Here is a 19,284-nt window from a genome sequence, read left to right as displayed (position 1 = left end):
GTGTGACCTGTTATACATATATAATAAGAGGGATCCACAACTTGCCTTTAACCAACAACAAAGACATTTGAGAAATCATTTGTTTACAGGAAAGCTCGATTTCTTTTCCCAAGTTTTATTACAAAATTACAATGGCTCGTACTAAGCAAACTGCACGTAAATCCACCGGTGGTAAGGCTCCCCGTAAGCAACTTGCCTCCAAGGCCGCCCGTAAGGCCGCTCCCGCAACTGGTGGTGTCAAGAAGCCTCATCGTTATCGCCCTGGTACCGTCGCTCTTCGTGAAATTCGTCGTTACCAAAAGTCCACTGAATTGTTGATCCGTAAGCTTCCTTTCCAACGTTTGGTTCGTGAAATTGCTCAAGACTTCAAGACCGACTTGCGTTTCCAATCCTCTGCTGTTGGTGCTCTTCAAGAAGCCGTCGAAGCTTACCTTGTCTCTCTCTTCGAAGATACCAATTTGTGTGCTATCCACGGTAAGCGTGTTACCATTCAACCCAAGGATATGCAATTGGCCCGTCGTCTTCGCGGTGAACGCGCCTAAGTACCATATTTGCTGATGATTGTTTTCGCCGTTGCTTCCATAGTGATTGTGTGTTAAGAATCTATAATATGTTGGTATGAGGTTGGGTATTGGTGTCTACGTGTGAGTGAATGAAAGAAAAGCGGAAGTTATGAAAAGAAGAATTGGGTCGGGACTTGCTGTTTCTCATGCTTCTTTTGTTCTGTTTTGTCATAAAGCCTAACGTTTTCTGTATTTATGGGACAGGGTGCCTCACAACTGTTTATCAATTGTTCATGTATATTAATGAGTTGAAACAACAACAATAATAATAATTAATTTTGTATTCTCCCAATGATTTGGATGCACAAGACGTAGCGTGAAGCATATATCTGGAGCTTTGTAGCAAGCCGAGAACGGTTTTTCTCTTGAGTAGGAAATTATCAAAGTACTAATCTCTGGTTTCTTGTAGCACTTGATTGTAGAACATCCATCCTAGAAGGATATCCTTTTTATGCTCGATGGGTCATTCGTAAGTCAACTATAGGTTTTCCACCAGCAGCCAACTACTTCCATCCTTGCCAGTAGGAACGTAGTGCGGAAACCCCAATTTTAGCAATTTTTTTTTTTCAAATTTCTAATGATTTATTAATACTATTTTATTTCTACGATATAAAAACGCCTTAGAACTGTTGTCTGAACGGGTATAATAACAAGTAGCTGATTGCGACGATCGCTTTCTCTCTGTCCCCTTTTTTGCCTATCTTCACCAGGTTTGGTCCTTGTTCCTCTTAAAAAGAAATTCTTTTTGCAGACTTGTGTACCTCCACTAACATGCCATCCGCTCCTCATAAAAAAACGTTGCCGGTCTCTTTCCTCTGGACATTCAGCATTCTGCTTGTCTTGCATCTTACGTCAGCATCTTTTCGTGTGATTGACGATTGTGACGAGGTGTATAACTATTGGGAACCGTTGCACTATCTTTTATATGGCTATGGTCTTCAAACATGGGAATACTCTCCCGAGTACTCCATCCGCAGCTGGTTCTATATCTTTTTACATGCTATACCAGCTACAGTTGCCAAAACTATGGGTTTGAGTCGTCTCCATATTTTTTATTTTGTCCGCGGCGTTATGGCCTGTTTTTCTGCCTTCTGTGAAGCTACACTTGTTCAAGCTGTTGCAAGGAACTTTAATCGTGCTGTGGCCCTTCATTTGACCTCTATTCTCTTTGTCAGTTCTGGTATATGGGTTGCCAGTACTAGTTTTCTTCCATCGTCTTTTGCTATGAACATGGTTACTCTTTCCCTATCTGCCCAGTTGAGTCTTCCTTCAGCCAGGCGTACCGTTAAAGTCCTTTCATTTGTCGTGATTGGTGCAATTTTGGGATGGCCTTTTTCCGCTGCCCTATCTATTCCTTTTGTTCTTCTGGAACTTATGGATCTCAAACGCCAGTTTATCCCTTTGATGTCTCGCTGGTTGAAAGGTGGCTTCGTTTGTCTTTTGATTGCGGGCATTTGTGTTGCGGTGGACTCAATCTTTTATCAGAAACTTCAATTTGTAGCTTGGAATATTGTTAAGTATAATGTCCTCGCAAAAGACGGTCGTGGTCCCGACATTTACGGAACTGAGCCTTGGTGGTATTATTTTGCTAACCTGACTTTGCAACACAATATTGCCTTTTGGTTTGCGTTAGCTTGTGGTCCTTTTGTCTTCATTGCTGCTCTCACCAACTGGATTAATTTAGATTCCTTCCTTGACCTTTCCTCTGTCATTTCTCCTTTTTATCTGTGGTTGCTGATCTTCCTTCTTCAGCCCCACAAAGAAGAGCGGTTCATGTACCCCATTTATCCTGTTCTCTGCTTAGCTGGAGCTGTTGGATTGGATATGTTCATTAAAATCAGCATGAACTTATATACAAACGTGACGCAAAGGGCTCAATCTACATTTCCTGTTCGTATACTTGTCCTTAGCATTTACCTTCTTATGGGATGCGTTAGCATTGCCAGAATTTTGGCAGTGCAAAACTATAATGCACCAATGATTGTATATCCTGCCCTCAGATACTTAGAAACTCCGGGAAGCTCAACAATGAATGTCTGCGTCGGTAAAGAGTGGTACAGGTATCCATCCAGTTTTTTTCTTCCTGATAACGCTCGCCTTAAGTTTATAAAAAGTGAGTTTGATGGGATCTTGCCTGCTGAATTCAAAGAAGATAATGTTACGAGCTGGTGGAATCGTCCTGGATATCATGAAACGCCTATGTATATGAACGACCTAAACCATGAAGAACCAACCCGTTATGTCTCTATAGAGGAATGTGACTTTCTAATAGATTCCGAGTTTACGTACTCGGAACCGACCAAACATGAGTTGGTTTATTCAAAGGAGCCTGGGTGGAAGGTTTTGTTTACGTTTCCTTTTATTGATACAAAGAATACTCCATTTTTTGGAAGAGCCTTGTCAGTTCCTTTCAGAGATCCTAAATGGGGAAGGTATGAAGTGCTTTCACAAAAGCCTGTAAACATTACATTACCTCAATGATTGCCTTGAAAATTCATGTTTATTTTTGATATGAAATTCAATTGTACCACGACGGTTTATTTTTACCGATACTTCTTTCAATTTATTTTATGCGCTTTCATAGAAAAACATTAATACTTTCGTTAGAGAATAAGGAATAAATTTTATTGAAGCTTTTTTAATAATTCTTTCATATTTTTTAAAAAGATAGTTTGCAAGTAATGCAAATTGATGAGCTTGAGTAATTATCATTGGGTAACATTAAACTAAATAATCTATTCTAATTTACAAGAAAGACATACAGAAAAAAAAAAAAAAAAAAAAAGTAAAAAGATATGAGAGATAAAAATGAAGCATCAAAGAACGCAGGCAAGAAAAAGACGGCATTGAATAGAGAAAAAAAAAGGGGTATCATAAACGTTCGATTTGTTTCAAAATAAATGCACGTTCATCATTAAACTGTTCATCATTCTTTCTGTCATTGTGGAAAACAGAAAGGTAAGTAAGTAGTTTGGATTTGTTTCGTCGCAAAATTTCCACTACTTCTGGAGACTTTTCAGGGTTGGCAACAAAGAGTTTGAAGACGTGAAATGCTTCAAACTGAATATTCTTACTTTTGTCTCGTAATAAAATCATCATTAGCTTCAAATTTTCTGCAGAGGCCAGGTATCGAGTCATAACAGAGTAATTAGCACGATTTAGTAGGATTTCGCCCAACAATTTAAGCGATTGCCGCTTGGTAACATAGTTTTCGGAATTTAATAACACAGTAAAATGTGAGAAGAATTTATCGAAATTCTTATAGATAAATTCAGCAACTCGATGCTTATGCGTCAGTAAGAGAGCCTATAAGGGTGTTAGTAAACAAAAGGAAACGATTGAGCCAATGAAAAAATTTACTTCTTTCTTTCAAAGACGAGGCCTGAAAAAAATGATATCTTAAAGATATAAAAACGTACCTTGAACGTAGAAAATGCATCGCTGGCAATATCAAAACTAGGGGCTTGTACCAATTCGAAAAACAGCCAAAACTGACTGGTTTCCAGCAACACCTGATTCAGAATATCATGTCGAGAACACTCTCTTAGAATTGTTCCAGCAGTGAAGGCAGACTCCGGGTATTGATAGTAACAAATGAGTAGAGGGAAAATGTTGATGTTCCCCATCATATAATCAACTGTAGGATAGCGTGAAGCTACCTGTCTTCGAAGCATGGCACTGAAAATCAATCCTGTGTCTTTACGTGACTCAAAGTCCAGTTTTCGCAAGTTTCGCGCTAGTAGCAGAAGCACATTGGATTGATAAATTTGCAACGATAATTCTGAAACCTGGTCTGCATGAGGCTCTGCCTCTGCGGTACCACAAAGAGCAATCCTCAAATTCTGTAAATACTTTGCAATTTCCTCAAATGACTATTTCTTTACATCAGTAATTGCGACCTTCAAGGTATTCTATCACCTCAGTTTTCGTACCTTCTTTTTATCCTGATTTCCCTCTAAGCGATGAAGCTGTTCACACAGATTGCGAATAACATCTTGACTTGATTTTGGTCGTTTCGCAAATAAAAACGACATGCGGAATCGTTAGAGTGTGATCTTTCTCTCTCCTGTTCTTATCTTATGCTGATCATATAAAGTGGTGGTTGGTGGGGGTACTCTAGGTGAATGTGGGGCGTGCTCCCCAAACCCTAACACTAGCGTGGAATACTATGTACACCCTAAGTGGGGGAGTTACTGTGTACCTGCATAAAGAAAACGCACAAACTGCACAAGGAGGGTGCGGGGGCGGGGACTGAAATTATGCCAAAGGAAAATGTCGACTTTTGCAGATGGGACTTTCAGAAGTGCATTGATTTTAAGACCACCTTTTTTTTGTTTTTACTTAAGAAGTGACATTCTTGTGCGACCGATTCAATCTCTTTATTTGTAAACAAATATCATCGTAAGCGATATCATAAGAAAATAATTGTATGAGTATATCGAAATACGTTGTACTTCAGTAATAAACAAACAAAGGGGTGTTGAACTCGCGAGATTATAAAAGCGCTTTCGTTTCAAGGTATTGACAATCTTTTTCATTGACTTAGGATAGAAGGTATAGTTTATTTTGTAAAGGAATTTCTTTTCTGGAATTTGGAGGACTTTGAATAAAAGAAGAAAGTGTCCTTTTTCCTTTTACTCATTGCGATTATTCATAGTTGTTTTATTCTTTTTTTTATTTTCTTACTTTCATTCAATGCTTCCTCACGAATGAGAGACATAATCAAACTCAAAGTGTCCTGTTTCTCATATTCCAACAACTACCAACAAGTTCAAGGATATCATCAAGAAAACATAAGAGATTCAATATCTGTATTTTAATCATTTCAGACAATTGAATAAGATTGAAATTACTAGACACTCTTTTCGAGCTTTGATTTTGGTCTCATACAAATTTTCTGAACTGTACTCTCCCTTTTTTAAAAACAGTCTTTTGCTAGTCTTCAGAGTAGGAAATACGTTTCAGTACGACTGTTTTTGTTCCTTTCACTTTCTATAGAATTTACTAGTAAACTTTATCCCTTTATGGAATGACTTCTGTCAAGGTTGTTTCAAGAATTCGTCCTTCTAATTCATTCGAGCAATCTTTAGGATTTGAAGAGATTGTCTCTCCACTGAATGAAAATACGGTGCATATCAAGGTCCGCAATCAGGTTTTTTTTTTTTTTTTTTTTTTTTTTTTTACCTGTTAATTTTTGCTCTTCGTTCTTCTTTCCTAACAGCTTCTAGACAAATGATTACACCGGAAATTTTGTGTTTGATAGAGTCTTTGGATCAAAAAGCACCCAGGAGGATTTATTTTCTTATTCTATCAAGCCAACAGTGGACGGTAGGGAATTCCATAACGTCCTTGAGAATTAAAACCCAAGTTCTCACGGCTTCGTTTTCCTTTTTTCAATGAATTTTTTATACTAATTGTTAGATTTGTTTCAAGGATATAATGGCACCGTTCTAGCCTACGGCCAGACGGGCTCTGGAAAAACATACACCATGATGGTATAATGAGTTTTGAAGTAAGAATTCTGCTAATGTCTAAATTCATAGGGAGCCGAAGGAGATCCAAATAGCTCTGGTTTGACCCCGAGAATGCTTCAAAGGATATTTGACAAAATTCGATCGTCCCCTTCGACAACCGAGTACGAAGTTAAAGTTTCTTATATGGAAATCTACATGGAAAAAATTAGGGATCTACTTTCTCGTATGATTTACGAATTTATTTTTTGAGTCGGAATTATGAAGCTAACTAATGATAGCTGACTATAATCATTTAACCGTTCACGAAAACAAACTTCAGGGCGTTTACGTAGAAGGTTTAAAAACCGTATATGTGTCGAGCGAAGCAGAGGCTTTCCAAGTCTTGAACCAAGGGATGAGTTCCCGTGCCGTCGCAAGTACCAACATGAATGCTACTAGCTCTCGATCTCATTCCATCTTTGTTGTGGAGGTTGTACAGACTAATAATTCTTCTGGGGAAACAAGGCGCGGTCGTCTATTTTTAGTGGACCTTGCAGGCTCTGAAAGTGTGGGGAAGAGCGGTGCCGTTGGACAAACGCTTGAAGAGGCAAAAAAGATTAATCGGTCACTTTCTACCTTAGGAATGGTCATCAACTCTTTAACAGAAAACAAACATGGTCACATACCTTATCGTGACTCAAAGCTGACCAGAATTCTCAAAGAATCTTTGGGAGGTAACTCTCGAACGACGCTGATTATTAATTGCTCTCCGAGTCTTTACAATGCTAGCGAAACGCTCTCTACTTTACGTTTTGGCAATCGCGCCAAGAATATAAAAAACAAAGCCGTCGTTAATTCAGAGCTTTCAATGGAAGAAATGAAGAGAAAGTTGTACTTTTATAAAGCACTACTGTCGCATTGTGATTGTAATCTTTTTGAAAAGTTGAAACTGTCTAGCAAACAAGATCCATCAAGTTTGTTTGTGCAAAGAGAAAATAACCCTTCTCTTCATGATTGTTTGCCTCCAGAAGATTGTCTGGCAGCAACGGATAGTTCAAATAACTTTGAGTTGGAAACCGACATGGTTTCTAAATTGACAGATTCGCAAAGTCCTGATTCTCCCAATTCAAAGACGGAGGCTGTTGAACAATTGTATGCAAGAGCACAAACAGAGCTCAAAAATCGAGATGGCTTACTAAGCTCTACCCGCCAACAGCTATCGTATCTTATGGAAGCATTAGGAGATGCTCATGAACGATACGTAGAGTTGGTGAAAAACCAACGGAGTAAGCAGGACACAGATAGTACATCTCAACTTTCTTCAACTTTTGAAACCCAAGCAGGCATGCAAAAGCAAAATGAAGATGAAATAAACCAAGAACGTGAGTTATTTTTACAAAAACTTAGCATCTTGGACACATCATTGACGTCTCTGGTGTACGTCCAGCAACGCCTTATTCAAACAGTCTCATCTAATAAGCGTCCACGAAGTGGCACTGTCATAAAGAAAATACAAGGAGGACACTGACCTTTTTTTTGATTAAGTATAAAAGTCTTCCATTGCTTACTGCTTGATATCTCTTTCTATCACTTATACCGTGACCGTAATTTATTCTCTATGCTTGGCTATACTATCATCTAGCTAGTTAGATGATCAACTCTGGATACAGTTATACCCTGCTGAATGATGTCAAATTTTTTTTACATTTTCTTCATTCTTCTTTGACATTTCAATAGGTCCTATTACTTGAATGTTAAGCAGTTTTTGCTCATCTATCTTTATTATTGGACGCTGGACCTTCCTATGATGAAGGCAATTCATATTTTGTGTGGTCAGTTCTACATGGCATGTACTATACCATAATTTCCTACACCTCAGAACATTAGCTTTCGTTCGACCTCGTTAAAGGCCAATGTGGTCCGGAAAATCTGGTCTGTTGTGAAGTTGCCCTTTGAACATATCCAGAATTTACTAGACAAATTGAATGCCAGGGTTATAAGGTCAGAAATTAGGCCGTAGGCTTTTGATACTTTTGTGTACGCGACGAGACGAGAGGAAGTTTAGCGAATTACCCTGAGTATTTGGTTGTTGTTTTTTTTTTTTTTGATATTTGAGAGGTGTTTACCTTGGCAGTGCTGTGAACAAAAGTATTACAAAAACACTATTTTTTAACCTACAACATAATCTTCTAATTGAGATATATTAATTTTCGGTCCTTTGTTCTCGGGTCTTGTTTATTATTCAACTCCTGCTAATTGGGAATTTTAAGGTATTCTGGTCTTTTTTTATCGGTTATGGGGCTTTTGAAAGAGGACGAGTTGCCAGGTGCAACTCCTTCTCATCTTGACAAGCTGAAAGAAGCCATGGATGAACAGTTTATTAAATCCTCCAAGATAGTTAATTCTTTCAGAGGATCTTATAAGTCTCCAGCAGACTTCTCTTCTGGCGAATTATCTTCGACCCCCTATAATACGCAAACTCATAAACCTTTGTCTTCATCAAGTTTATCCAGCTCTGCTGAAGGGACCTCTCCTAATTTGAACTTTCCTCGTCTTCCTATGCAACAACGCCCATCGCTGGATAAATCAGACATTTTATTTCAAGTGCCTGTGGCTTCAAATATTACAATGAGCCATTCCTCGCGGCGATCGTTTGAACAAAGTAACTCTCCTATCAATTCATCCAAAGATTTAGGTGGTCACGTTTCTCCGGCATCGTACAGTAGTAAAGAGAATACCACAGCTAATGCTAGTAGAGGAAACTCTACGGCTTCTTCTGTGTATGAGCCGTTCGAAGGTGATTATTTGTCTGAATCACGTCGTACACATTTTCCCGATGTCATTGATGATCATTATACTAATTTATTTGAATTTGTGTTTTTGTTAGTGTCTAATACTAATATATGTCAACTTTGGAAAAACGTCATAGATATTTTTACACAGCAATATTCAGCGCTCGAACTTTCTTTAATAGAACCCTGTGATATCTCTGATGTTTTCAATACCCCCTGGAAGTTAAAATGTTTATATCAAGGGTCTGTAGCGGATACTAAAAGGAATGATACCAATGATTCCGAAGTCGGCAACGATGATATCGCTGATCAATCCGATCCGTTTATTATAACGGCCTCCACAGGGGCTAAAGGCATTATTTATTTTTCCCAGCGACCTCCTCATCGAAAAAGTCCTCTTTTAGATCATTATACCGTTCAAACAGTCCTTGAACGAAAAGCTCCCCTAGTGTATACTAGACGCCTCCCGTTTACCAGCCGTCCCTCTAATTGCGATTATAGCTATTCAACGGAACGCGTAACTAATACGACAGTTGCTAGCGGGGATAGTGCTACCAGTACAAAGAATAGTGACATCTCAAATAAAGCTTCCCAACCATTCTTATCTGCGAATAACTTTCATGAAGCACCGTCCCGCTACAACTATTGTTCAGAATGGGTGAATTCCGGACAGGCTAACCGCGGTATGTATGATGAGTTTGAACAAAACTTATTGTCACCCTGGTCCAAATCTCCTATAGGCAGTCCAGCCATCCAAGCTGAGTCTAATCGAAACCCCTTTTTCCAAGGTTTACAGGAAGCTTCCTTCTCCAAGTCCGATGAGAACGAAGAAAACTTAAATGATACACAAAATCTTCACAAAGAAGCGTCCAACGATGATCTTTGGGGGCAGTCTATTGCTGAACAAGACATAACGTATAGTTTAGTTCATATTCCCATTGTACATCCTGGAACTGATAGATCTAGTTCTCCATCCAATCGTATTCCTATTGCAATCCTTTCTTTTAAGTCGAATCTTGTTCCGTATCCTGAAAACCTTTTGTCATATATCAGTCGTCTAGTTCCGTTCATATTCGCTGCTTACACAAATTGTCAAGCAACTATGGTTCCGAGTAACGTTCCTTATTATAATAGTCATGATAATATGCAATCAAAGTTACATTCGACAACAGGTGCAAAACATGGAGATTTTTGTTTTAAGTCTCAGGTTACGAATGCTCATCAATATCCAAATGAAGAACGAAGCTCAAATTTGAGTGAAAAAAAACTATTTAATCTTCATTCTCTATACAATAGAGACATAAAAGCATGTTCGAAATTCACAGCTAATGGCTCGTCGCTAAGAACGCAAAATTTTTTGCAAAGGCTGAAGAGAGTATTTGATAAAAAAAGGCAACGATTTTGTAATTACAAACGCTATACATCAGAAAAACTGCCTTATGATAAGAAATTCTCCGTGAATAAAGGGCCAAATGAGAATGTATTGAGGTCGAATAACGATTTTCAAGGACGACAAAATCTCCCAGATGACGCGTCTCCTCCTTCTTCTCTTTTGAGAAGCATAATTGATTCTATTCCTGTTCATGTATTCATTGCAGATCCTTCAAACGGAAAAGTCACTTGGGTTAACGGTCGGGCTCAGTTGTACAGTGGTCTAAGCATAAATGAAATTTTGACAAGGCAGTTTGGTTGCATACATCCAGATGATTTACAGAATTTTATGAGGGATTGGAAGCAATTTCTATATTCTGCTGAAGCTTTTACTAAGGAGATACGCTTACAACGCTTTGACGGTGTGTATCGTTTCTTTATATTTAGGGCTATTCCACTACTTGATTGTAGTGGTTCAGTGTTACATATTTTTGGTACGATGACTGATGTACACGAACAAAAGCTTGCTGAATCGAAAGTGCAAAAACAATCTGCTGCTGCTGCTAATGAAAGTAATTATCGATCTTTGGCTGAAGCTTCTCCTCAAATTGTGTTTGCCGCTAGCACAAAAAATGGAATTATATATGCTAATGCTCAATGGCTTAGTTACTCGGGATTGTCTTTAGAGAATAGCTTGGGTTTAGGTTATCTTTCTGCGGTTCATAGAGATGATCGAAAGAAATGCTTGCTTCCTGATCCTAGTATAGATCCTACGAGTGCTAACACGTACGTTGCTGAGATACGGTTTCGTTCTACTGATGGCTACTATCGCTGGCATCTGGTAAAATCCGTCTGTGTTAATAACTCTGCAGACTTTAGATCCAATTTATGGTTAGGTACTTGCACTGACATTCACGATCATAAAATGTTAGAAGAGAAACTAAAAGAGGCAAATGTTGAGGCTCATCGAATTGTACGGGATAAAATGCAGTACCTCTCTAATATGTCTCACGAAATTCGAACTCCTCTTATCGGTATTACTGGGATGGTTAGTTTTTTATTGGAAACGGAATTGTCGTCCGAGCAAATTAGCTATGCTCATGTAATTCAACAGTCTGCTGAATCTTTGCTGACTGTTATTAATGATATTCTGGATCTGAGCAAAGTAAGAGCAGGGATGGTCAAGTTGTGCAGTGAAAGATTTTCGTTGCGCGCCATGATGGAGGATGCTAATGAAACATTAAGCACGCTAGCATTCTGTAAAGGAATTGAATTGAATTTTATAATTGACCTCAATATTCCAGACGTGCTCTTTGGAGATCGTAACCGAATTCGCCAAGTTGCATTGAACGTTATCAGCAATGCCATAAAATTCACCGATATGGGTGAAGTAATTACTCACTGTTCCGTGGAAAAGTGGCTGAGAAAAGAGCAATCCGTAGTATTGAAATGGGAATGCATTGATACTGGACCAGGATTTGATGAGGTAGGACAATCGCGCATATTTAAACCCTTTTCTCAAATTGATACTTCGAATGCTCGGAAACAAGGTTCAGGCTTAGGATTGGTCATCTCTCGTGAGTTAGCAGAACTTCATGGCGGTGAAATGACATGTAAAAGTGTCAAAGGTGTGGGAACACATTTTATATGGACTGCCAGATTCAAGATTGATAACGAAATCCTTAATTATGATATACCTGATGGATGTTGCCCTGTGTGTTTCCATCCGTACGAACAATCCAAAAAGATTAATGTGCCAAACAACTACAAACACGCTGATAATGCTGGTAAATTAACAAGCGAGAACGTGGGACAAGTAAACAACTTATTTTCTGAGGATGGTATCAAGGTAAACACAAATGAAAATAGCACAAAGCTTAAAAATAGTTCAAAGATCAGCGGATACCATAATCCCTTTGCTCCGGCTTTTAATTTTTGTCAATGTTCAACATCTATTGATCCAAGTAATATACTTTTTTGGAAACTATATCGTTTTCAATCTGACGGTATTCTATTGAATTATGATGCTTTAGTTGTTATTGTCTCACACACAAAATTTAGCAGTGCAGCACTGGTTAATTCTGTTCAGACGCTCTTGGATGAGAAAACGTTAAAAGATATTATATCGTTCAAGGATACCACTAAAGCCTATCATCAATTGAGGGAAACACCTATTAAGTCCAACGTGAGTCATATAATCCTGAATCTTGTTGAAATTGAAGATTATGCTACTTTTCTTCGTTTTTTTCAACACTGCGCATCTTACAGGAATGCAATCTTTATTGTCATTGTAAATGCAAAGCAAAAAGCGGCCCTTCCTAATTTATTCACAAGGTGTGAAATTGATCAATCGAGAATATATTTCGTATTGCGTTTGGTAAAACCCTCGAAATTATTCCCCATTTTTTACAAGGATTCCATAAATAGAGATGATAACGTTAACCGAAGCAGCCAAATGTCGGAAAAGTTAGCTGTCGAACGTAAAGCCGAAACCGAAGCCCTTCAAAACGATTTGAAAAACAGCAAATTCAGGGTTCTCTTAGCGGAGGACAATGTCATTAACATCAAGGTCTTTAGTCGTTACTTGGAAAAAATGGGCGTGGAATTTAATGTTGTTATGAATGGTTTGGATTGTTTCCAAGAGTGGAAGCGAAATGATCCCAATTATTATTCACTGATTCTTATGGACTTGCAAATGCCGGTCATGGATGGATACCAAGCCTGTATGGAAATTCGGAAGCATCAATTAGAAAATGGTTATAAGGCTATCACAATCGTTGCTCTGAGTGCAGATGCTCTATCGCATGTTGCAACGACTTGCGAAGAATGTGGATTTGATACGTATTTATCGAAGCCAATAACTTTAAAACAATTAACTTCTGTAGTATCTAATTTGTTTTACACGAAAATATAATAATGCAAGGGGGATATTTATGGAAGCACTAAACTGCGGTTACACTGAATGTTATTGCTGTGTAGGATTCTAAAACTGTTTAATCTGTCTTTTCAAACTTTGGTCTCTTTTGCTTTGTGAAATGATGGACTTCTAATTTATTATTTATTTATTTCTTAAGTGTGGATACAGTGTGGGCAAGGAAGTTCGCTTCAGTTCTTTTCGTTTAATCTTGAATACTTGTCTATTAAATTATTTTATTACGGATGTATGGAGTCTTGTCTCGAGTAAGGCAATATATATGAACGCTCATTCATTCTTGATCTTCACAGTCGGCATTTTTAATATTAAGAAGTTTTTAAAAAGAGAAAAAAAAAAAAAAAAAAATAAGAGCCTTACTTATACCTGCTATAAATATTTTTTTTTTCTATTTTTCTTGTGATACCATGAAGCATGCGTGCTTTGTATACTCGCAATATAATAAAACCATGTCAAATTACAAGAAATAGCGTAGTGAATAAATTGAAACTGTAGAATAAATCCGCCATTGATTAATGTCTACTATTTCGTTCTTTAGTTTATTCTTGTTTGCTAATGATATCTTTTTTCTCTGACTGTTTCTCCTTTGGTTTAATGACCGATTGGCTTTTGACGGGAAAATATTTTGTTAATACAATTAATCTTGGTTGACCTTTTAGATCTTGTGCCAGTTAACATAGATAGAATTAAATCTCATGCTCTTTTCAACCAAGAGCACATACACTTTACAGTCTAATGAATCGAAAGCTGAATTCTTTAAAGTTTTTGTTACAAAGATTACGAAAGTTATCCTTCAATTTTGTAGTTATTGAATGCTATATCATTACCTATACGTTTTTATTCACAGTGATTGAAGTTTCAATTCGAGTGAGGCAGATACATGAATAGAAGCAGCGATAAAAAATAAATTTGTAAGGGAAATTATTTACATAAATAAGCAAGTATACTATGGTCATGAGTAACTAGAATGGTTATATATAATCTGAATGTTCCAAGTCAAATCTTCCTAACTGAAGATCTGGCTCGTCTAACGAAATTATTTGCTCACCCAAACATATTTATTAATTCAGCCAGTGGGATATTATTACTGTTTACTAGTAATGAAAGTTTCAAGGAAATTTCAACATCAGTAGAAGCATTTATTTATTTACTTATTGCATGCGCTTATATTTCTACTCCTTAGTATTATCATATATCATACTTTTTATATTGTATTACCAGACTTTAGTATGATATTAGAATAGTGGCACTTTGTTCGGTTTATGATGGATTTTTCTATACGTGATTAGAAATAAAAGCATTTTTTAGTAACGTAATTTCGCTTGTTCCTGGTTCTCTTTTCTTTTCTTTTCTTTTGTAATTTATTTTATTTTTATTTTATTGTTAGGCAAGCAATTTTTGAGTAACAGAAAATGAACACTGCGTTACTTCTACTGAACGACAGCTAAGTAACACGTCGTAAACACCACCTTTGACCTTCCTAAAGCATAGTACTCACTACAAAAAAACAGGTAGAGATATCTGCCATTCCTTAAAATACATTATGGATTCTAAATGGAAATTGCCATTTATGTCAAATAAATCACCGACAGATCCTCCAACTAGAAAACCGTTGGGTGGCAGTTATTCACGACAGAGTACTCATTCATCAACATTTAACCCTTTTGAACAGAAACCACCAATGCCGACAAATGTAGATGTACGCCAACCTTCAGGACCTTTTCGAATCGTGAAAGCTACATCCACAGAGGATGCGTTAACGAATTGCATCATTGTCTCTCCAATGGATTTTCGTGAGCAGTACATCATCGTTGATAATATGAGAGTTTTCAGTACGAAACCTGTTCCTGGATTTCCACAAGGATGCTTAGGTGCTTCGCAACCTCATCGAGAATGGGCCTCTTGGTCTCTTAATCAGCAGGTGAATGTTGCAGGTTATGACCCATTCGGACCAAATGGAGCGCCTTACTTAAGTGCAGCAGAATTAGAAGTTGAATTTCAAAATCGTAATCGTACAACTAATGAAGCTTTAGACGGCGAAGAAATGGCTAGTCTGTTCGCAAGCAGCTATCAAAATCAGGTGTTTGCCCCTGGACAGAAGATTGTGTTTGATTTTAAGTCTTTCAATATAAAGGCCACTGTGCGTACGATTGCTTGTGTTGATCTTTTGCTTTCAGATTCCCCAGACCAAGGAATCACTAGCAAAACGGATCCTAATTCTCGAGGAATCCTAACTTCTCAGACAGAGATTCACTTTCTTAAAAGTGCTAACAGTACACTCCGTCTAAAGGCTAGTATGAAGCGTCCTGCAGCGAACGCAATTTTACAGCCTGGATTTAAATTCGAAGACATGGGAATTGGTGGTCTTGATACTGAATTCAGTGCCATTTTCCGTCGTGCATTTGCTTTGCGTCTTTTTCCTCCAGGGATGATTGAAAAATTAGGTATTAATCACGTAAAGGGTATTTTGCTTTACGGTCCTCCTGGTACAGGTAAAACTTTAATTGCTCGTCAAATTGGTAAAATGCTCAATGCTCGTGAACCGAAGATTGTAAATGGTCCCGAAATTCTAAACAAATATGTCGGTCAAAGTGAGGAAAATGTTCGTAAACTTTTCGCCGATGCCGAACGTGAGTACCGTGAGCGTGGAGAAGAGTCAGGTCTCCATATTATTATCTTTGACGAATTAGATGCTATTTGCAAGAAAAGAGGAAGTTCTGGAGGTGACACTGGAGTTGGTGATCAGGTAGTCAACCAGTTACTTGCAAAAATGGATGGTGTTGATCAACTAAACAATATCCTCGTAATTGGTATGACTAACCGTAAAGACATGATTGATGAAGCACTTGTTCGTCCCGGCCGTTTGGAAGTTCATGTTGAAATTTCTCTTCCTGACGAACATGGTCGTTTACAAATATTGAAGATTCATACTGGACGTATGGCTTCCAACGGAATTTTAGAGGATGATGTGGATTTGATCGAATTAGCAAATCTTACTAAAAACTTTTCTGGTGCTGAAATTGCAGGTTTAATTAAGAGCGCTTCAAGTTTTGCATTTTATCGCCATATTAAAGTAGGTACTACCGCTGCTGTTTCTGGAGATTTGGAAAACATCAAAGTCAATCGCAATGATTTTTTGAATGCTCTCAATGAAGTTCGTCCTGCATTTGGTGTTAGCGAAGAAGAGCTTGAAAGTCGCGTACAGGGTGGTGTTATTAACTATGCAAAGCATATTGAAGAAATTTTCACAGAAGGCAAGCTCTTCGTCCAGCAAGTTAAGAACTCTGAAAGAACCCGTTTAATGAGCGTTCTATTATCTGGACCTATAGCTTCTGGTAAAACTGCCTTAGCCGCTACTATTGCTTTGGGGTCTGATTTTCCTTTTATCAAATTGGTAACTGCCGAAGGTATGGTTGGCATGAGTGAAAACGCAAGAGTATCCTATGTGAATCGCGTGTTTGAAGACAGTTATAGGAGTCCTCTCAGTGTGATTGTTGTTGATGAAATTGAACGTCTTATTGATTGGGTTCCCATTGGTCCCCGTTTCTCGAACACCTTACTTCAAACTTTGATGGTCCTTTTCAAAAAACAGCCTCCTAAAGGTCACCGCTTGCTTATTCTTGCTACTAGTTCCGAGAGAACAATGCTCTCTCGAATTGACATGACAAAGTCTTTTGATGCTGAATTAGCTGTACCGAATGTCGGTAACATTGAAGAATTAGATCGTGTTCTACAATCTGTAGATTATTTTGCCGACCCCAACATTCGGGTAGATATATTGCAGCGGCTTCAGGGCTACACAGGAACAGAAAAGGTTAACGTTGGAATTGCGAAGATCCTTTTGATTGCTGAAACAGCTAAACAAGACGTTGATACTGTCTCTTGCTTTGTGGAGACTTTGGCAAGAGCCATTCCGATGGATTAAGTTAGAATAACTAGCATCAGCAGCTAAAACTTTTTTCTCTTTATATTAAGCATAGATAACTATTATATTTTGTGTACTTCTTGTATATCGCTTGTCACGTTTATGAGCGATATCCAACTAAGATGTATAGATGTCATGAATAAATTAATGATGATTTGCTGTAACAGATTTGAATAAATTAATTTTTTTTCAATAAAAACAAATAGGTTATGAAATAAAAGACGTTCATTGATAGCATTCTTTGAAAGGATATAGTTGTCCATACTACTTAGTGAAGGCACCGGTCCACTTCCTGCTTGTTTTAAAGTCAGCCTCAAATATTGATACCTACTCAGTCTTTTTCTTTCAATTTACTGTTTTTTTTTTACGAAGAAAGTACATATATCTTTAATAAATGATATTCAATCCCGGGCTCGTGAAGGGTTTTGTGCGACAATTGAGTACTTCTCCTGCAAAAGCAGTTTTCCATTATGAAGCACCACTAAAAACGGCAGTAGCTAATATCAAAAGGTTTTCCGTTGGCTCCTTAGGATTAACGTACATGATGACCCCGTTAATGCTGCTTTTGGATGCAAATGGCATCGGATTTGGCACACGGCTTATTATGATATCTACAGGTATGATTCAATAGTATTATCTGAAAAAAATGACTCATTGTTGTTCAAGTACTAACCAGATTGTCTAAGCTTGCGCAGCCTCAACAATATCAACGGGATTAATCCACTGGGCAGGAAAATCATATGTAACGGAAGGGACACTAAAGGAAAATTTAGTTACTTTCACTACTCTGAATTTACTAGGAAGAAGAAAGGAATGGAAGTACAATGTTGAAGAACTACAGACTCCTGACGCTGCTACCAGTCGCCCATTCACAAATATTGAAACCAAAAAACATCCGAAAAAGTATTTTTATGTTCATCAAGAGATAGCTAAAAACATTTTTGAAGCCATTGAAAAGAAAGAACATGATAATTAGTACCACAATCATATTGTTTAAGGCACGACCAAAGTCTATTAATTGAATAAATTAAACGAAGGATAAACCAAGGAAAATTGTAAAGGGATATCGTAATGATTAATAATAGGAAAAGAAAAGAAGGATAAAGGCTATTTGTATTCTAAACCTCTCCTGGTTAGGCGATAAGCTCTACCACAAGAAGTCATAAACGCGTCAATTAAACCAGCACCAATGGCGTCGCAAAGTCGAAATTTCCAACCAAAAAAAGTTTCCTGTTTTCTCTTAGTGGTTATAGAGAGGTTTCTTTGTAACAAAGAAATTTCAATGCACTCATAAAAAGGTCTCTTCTTGAAAAACTGAATGAGATCTTTGCGACTACTATGCAGGATATGAGTAAATACACCTAGATTCGGTAAGGATATACCATATGAATCAGTACCATCCAAAGTTAAAAATCCAGCAGCTGTCAAAGTCCGTCTCTCTTGCAAGGAAAGGTTTAATTCCTCCGTTGGGTACGAGCTAGATCCATGGGTTTGTAGAAACTCTTGCAATTTTTTTATTAACGAAAGCAATTCCTTGTTATCCTTGTGTTTGTTCAAATAGAATTGGTAAATTTCGTTTAATTCTGATCGTAATACCAAGCAGGATTCGCCTGAAAAACTATCGGCACGATGCAAGTATAAACGGCGCACACCTCCTATCCGAATTTCACTTTCCAATTCTCTTGATATGCTTGTAAAGTCTGAATGGAATAATCCAGCAAGTTGTGTTTCGACAATTACCCTTGGACAGTTCGAAATCAGCAACTCGCTATCTCGAGTGAGACTAACATCTTCAAACATATATTTGATTAATTCCTCAATGCAATTGCATACTGAAGAATCATTCATTATAAGAATTGGAGGAATCTGAAAAGAAAAAACCTTCAATGGAGCTTGCCGACTTGGGACAGCAGAACGTTCATTCTTTTTGCTAACGGATCCAGAAGGTCCTTTCTTTTTTGAAAAAAGAGTGTCAATTTTTACCTGATTACCAGATTTCCTTCGCAGACGCGTCATTAATGAAGCCGCTGGCATGTTTTCTGTGAAGCGAGTATTTGTTAAAGGCAACTAACATTGTACCAGTGGGCAGCAACTTAAGGTCATTTAACTTTTCTTAAGCGATCATATAATAAAGAACGGTGACTCTCGTTAATATGCAAGCAAGAAGAATAAACTTGTATTTATATTTTTATTAGAAAGAATAAAAAGTATAAGTGCTGATTCAAAAGGTAAAGGTTATTGAAATTTG

General features: G+C 37.6%; 8 protein-coding genes across 8 annotated transcripts; 6 read left to right on the top strand and 2 right to left on the bottom strand.

Annotated features, from left to right (window-relative positions):
* The first annotated feature begins 11 nt into the window (after nt 1–11).
* Nucleotides 12–855, top strand: SPOG_01059 (histone H3 h3.1). The gene has a single exon (XM_013169330.1). The coding sequence runs from the start codon at nt 132–134 to the stop codon at nt 540–542; it is 411 nt and encodes a 136-aa protein (XP_013024784.1). The 5' UTR covers nt 12–131; the 3' UTR covers nt 543–855.
* Nucleotides 856–974: 119 nt separating this feature from the next.
* SPOG_01058 (mannosyltransferase complex subunit Alg9) lies at nt 975–3,197 on the top strand. Its single transcript, XM_013169329.1, has one exon. The coding sequence runs from the start codon at nt 1,335–1,337 to the stop codon at nt 3,042–3,044; it is 1,710 nt and encodes a 569-aa protein (XP_013024783.1). The 5' UTR covers nt 975–1,334; the 3' UTR covers nt 3,045–3,197.
* Nucleotides 3,198–3,327: 130 nt separating this feature from the next.
* On the bottom strand, nt 3,328–4,617 carry SPOG_01057 (mo25 family protein Pmo25). The gene is made up of 3 exons (XM_013169328.1): nt 4,496–4,617; nt 3,983–4,435; nt 3,328–3,869 (listed from the first exon to the last, which is right to left on the bottom strand). The coding sequence occupies exons 1-3, from the start codon at nt 4,595–4,597 to the stop codon at nt 3,435–3,437; spliced, it is 990 nt and encodes a 329-aa protein (XP_013024782.1). The 5' UTR covers nt 4,598–4,617; the 3' UTR covers nt 3,328–3,434.
* A 718-nt stretch (nt 4,618–5,335) lies between these two features.
* SPOG_01056 (kinesin-like protein Klp3) lies at nt 5,336–7,544 on the top strand (the record flags this gene model as incomplete). Its single annotated transcript, XM_013169327.1, has 5 exons — nt 5,336–5,703; nt 5,792–5,891; nt 5,985–6,058; nt 6,107–6,260; nt 6,316–7,544. The coding sequence occupies exons 1-5, from the start codon at nt 5,593–5,595 to the stop codon at nt 7,542–7,544; spliced, it is 1,668 nt and encodes a 555-aa protein (XP_013024781.1). The 5' UTR covers nt 5,336–5,592.
* A 767-nt stretch (nt 7,545–8,311) lies between these two features.
* SPOG_01055 (histidine kinase Mak1) lies at nt 8,312–13,093 on the top strand (the record flags this gene model as incomplete). Its single annotated transcript, XM_013169326.1, has 1 exon — nt 8,312–13,093. The coding sequence occupies one exon, from the start codon at nt 8,312–8,314 to the stop codon at nt 13,091–13,093; it is 4,782 nt and encodes a 1,593-aa protein (XP_013024780.1).
* Nucleotides 13,094–14,568: 1,475 nt separating this feature from the next.
* On the top strand, nt 14,569–17,230 carry SPOG_01054 (secretory pathway protein Sec18). Its single transcript, XM_013169325.1, has one exon. It carries the CDS (start codon nt 14,655–14,657, stop codon nt 17,034–17,036), a length of 2,382 nt encoding a protein of 793 aa, XP_013024779.1. The 5' UTR covers nt 14,569–14,654; the 3' UTR covers nt 17,037–17,230.
* Nucleotides 17,231–17,314: 84 nt separating this feature from the next.
* Nucleotides 17,315–19,092, bottom strand: SPOG_01052 (uncharacterized protein). The gene has a single exon (XM_013169323.1). The coding sequence runs from the start codon at nt 19,068–19,070 to the stop codon at nt 18,144–18,146; it is 927 nt and encodes a 308-aa protein (XP_013024777.1). The 5' UTR covers nt 19,071–19,092; the 3' UTR covers nt 17,315–18,143.
* Nucleotides 17,317–18,085, top strand: SPOG_01053 (uncharacterized protein). Its single transcript, XM_013169324.1, has 2 exons — nt 17,317–17,653; nt 17,723–18,085. The coding sequence occupies exons 1-2, from the start codon at nt 17,431–17,433 to the stop codon at nt 18,010–18,012; spliced, it is 513 nt and encodes a 170-aa protein (XP_013024778.1). The 5' UTR covers nt 17,317–17,430; the 3' UTR covers nt 18,013–18,085.
* Nucleotides 19,093–19,284: the final 192 nt, after the last annotated feature.

The sequence above is a fragment of the Schizosaccharomyces cryophilus genome (assembly GCF_000004155.1).
Source record: "Schizosaccharomyces cryophilus OY26 unplaced genomic scaffold supercont4.6, whole genome shotgun sequence".
In the NCBI taxonomy this organism is placed as follows: domain Eukaryota; kingdom Fungi; phylum Ascomycota; class Schizosaccharomycetes; order Schizosaccharomycetales; family Schizosaccharomycetaceae; genus Schizosaccharomyces; species Schizosaccharomyces cryophilus.
Note: the sequence above shows the minus strand (reverse complement) of the source record. Positions and strands in the feature narration are given on the sequence as shown.

What these genes read in the sequence shown, in the direction of transcription:
- SPOG_01052 (XM_013169323.1), bottom strand. Translation starts at nt 19,070, where the DNA reads ATGCCAGCGGCTTCATTAATGACGCGTCTGCGAAGGAAATCTGGTAAT.
- SPOG_01058 (XM_013169329.1), top strand. Translation starts at nt 1,335, where the DNA reads ATGCCATCCGCTCCTCATAAAAAAACGTTGCCGGTCTCTTTCCTCTGG.
- SPOG_01059 (XM_013169330.1), top strand. Translation starts at nt 132, where the DNA reads ATGGCTCGTACTAAGCAAACTGCACGTAAATCCACCGGTGGTAAGGCT.
- SPOG_01057 (XM_013169328.1), bottom strand. Translation starts at nt 4,597, where the DNA reads ATGTCGTTTTTATTTGCGAAACGACCAAAATCAAGTCAAGATGTTATT. An exon ending in GAAATCAGGATAAAAAGAAG is followed by an intron (nt 4,436 to 4,495) that starts GTACGAAAACTG and finishes GTAAAGAAATAG; the next exon opens with TCATTTGAGGAAATTGCAAA. An exon ending in ATGCATTTTCTACGTTCAAG is followed by an intron (nt 3,870 to 3,982) that starts GTACGTTTTTAT and finishes ACACCCTTATAG; the next exon opens with GCTCTCTTACTGACGCATAA.
- SPOG_01053 (XM_013169324.1), top strand. Translation starts at nt 17,431, where the DNA reads ATGATATTCAATCCCGGGCTCGTGAAGGGTTTTGTGCGACAATTGAGT. An exon ending in GCTTATTATGATATCTACAG is followed by an intron (nt 17,654 to 17,722) that starts GTATGATTCAAT and finishes AGATTGTCTAAG; the next exon opens with CTTGCGCAGCCTCAACAATA.
- SPOG_01054 (XM_013169325.1), top strand. Translation starts at nt 14,655, where the DNA reads ATGGATTCTAAATGGAAATTGCCATTTATGTCAAATAAATCACCGACA.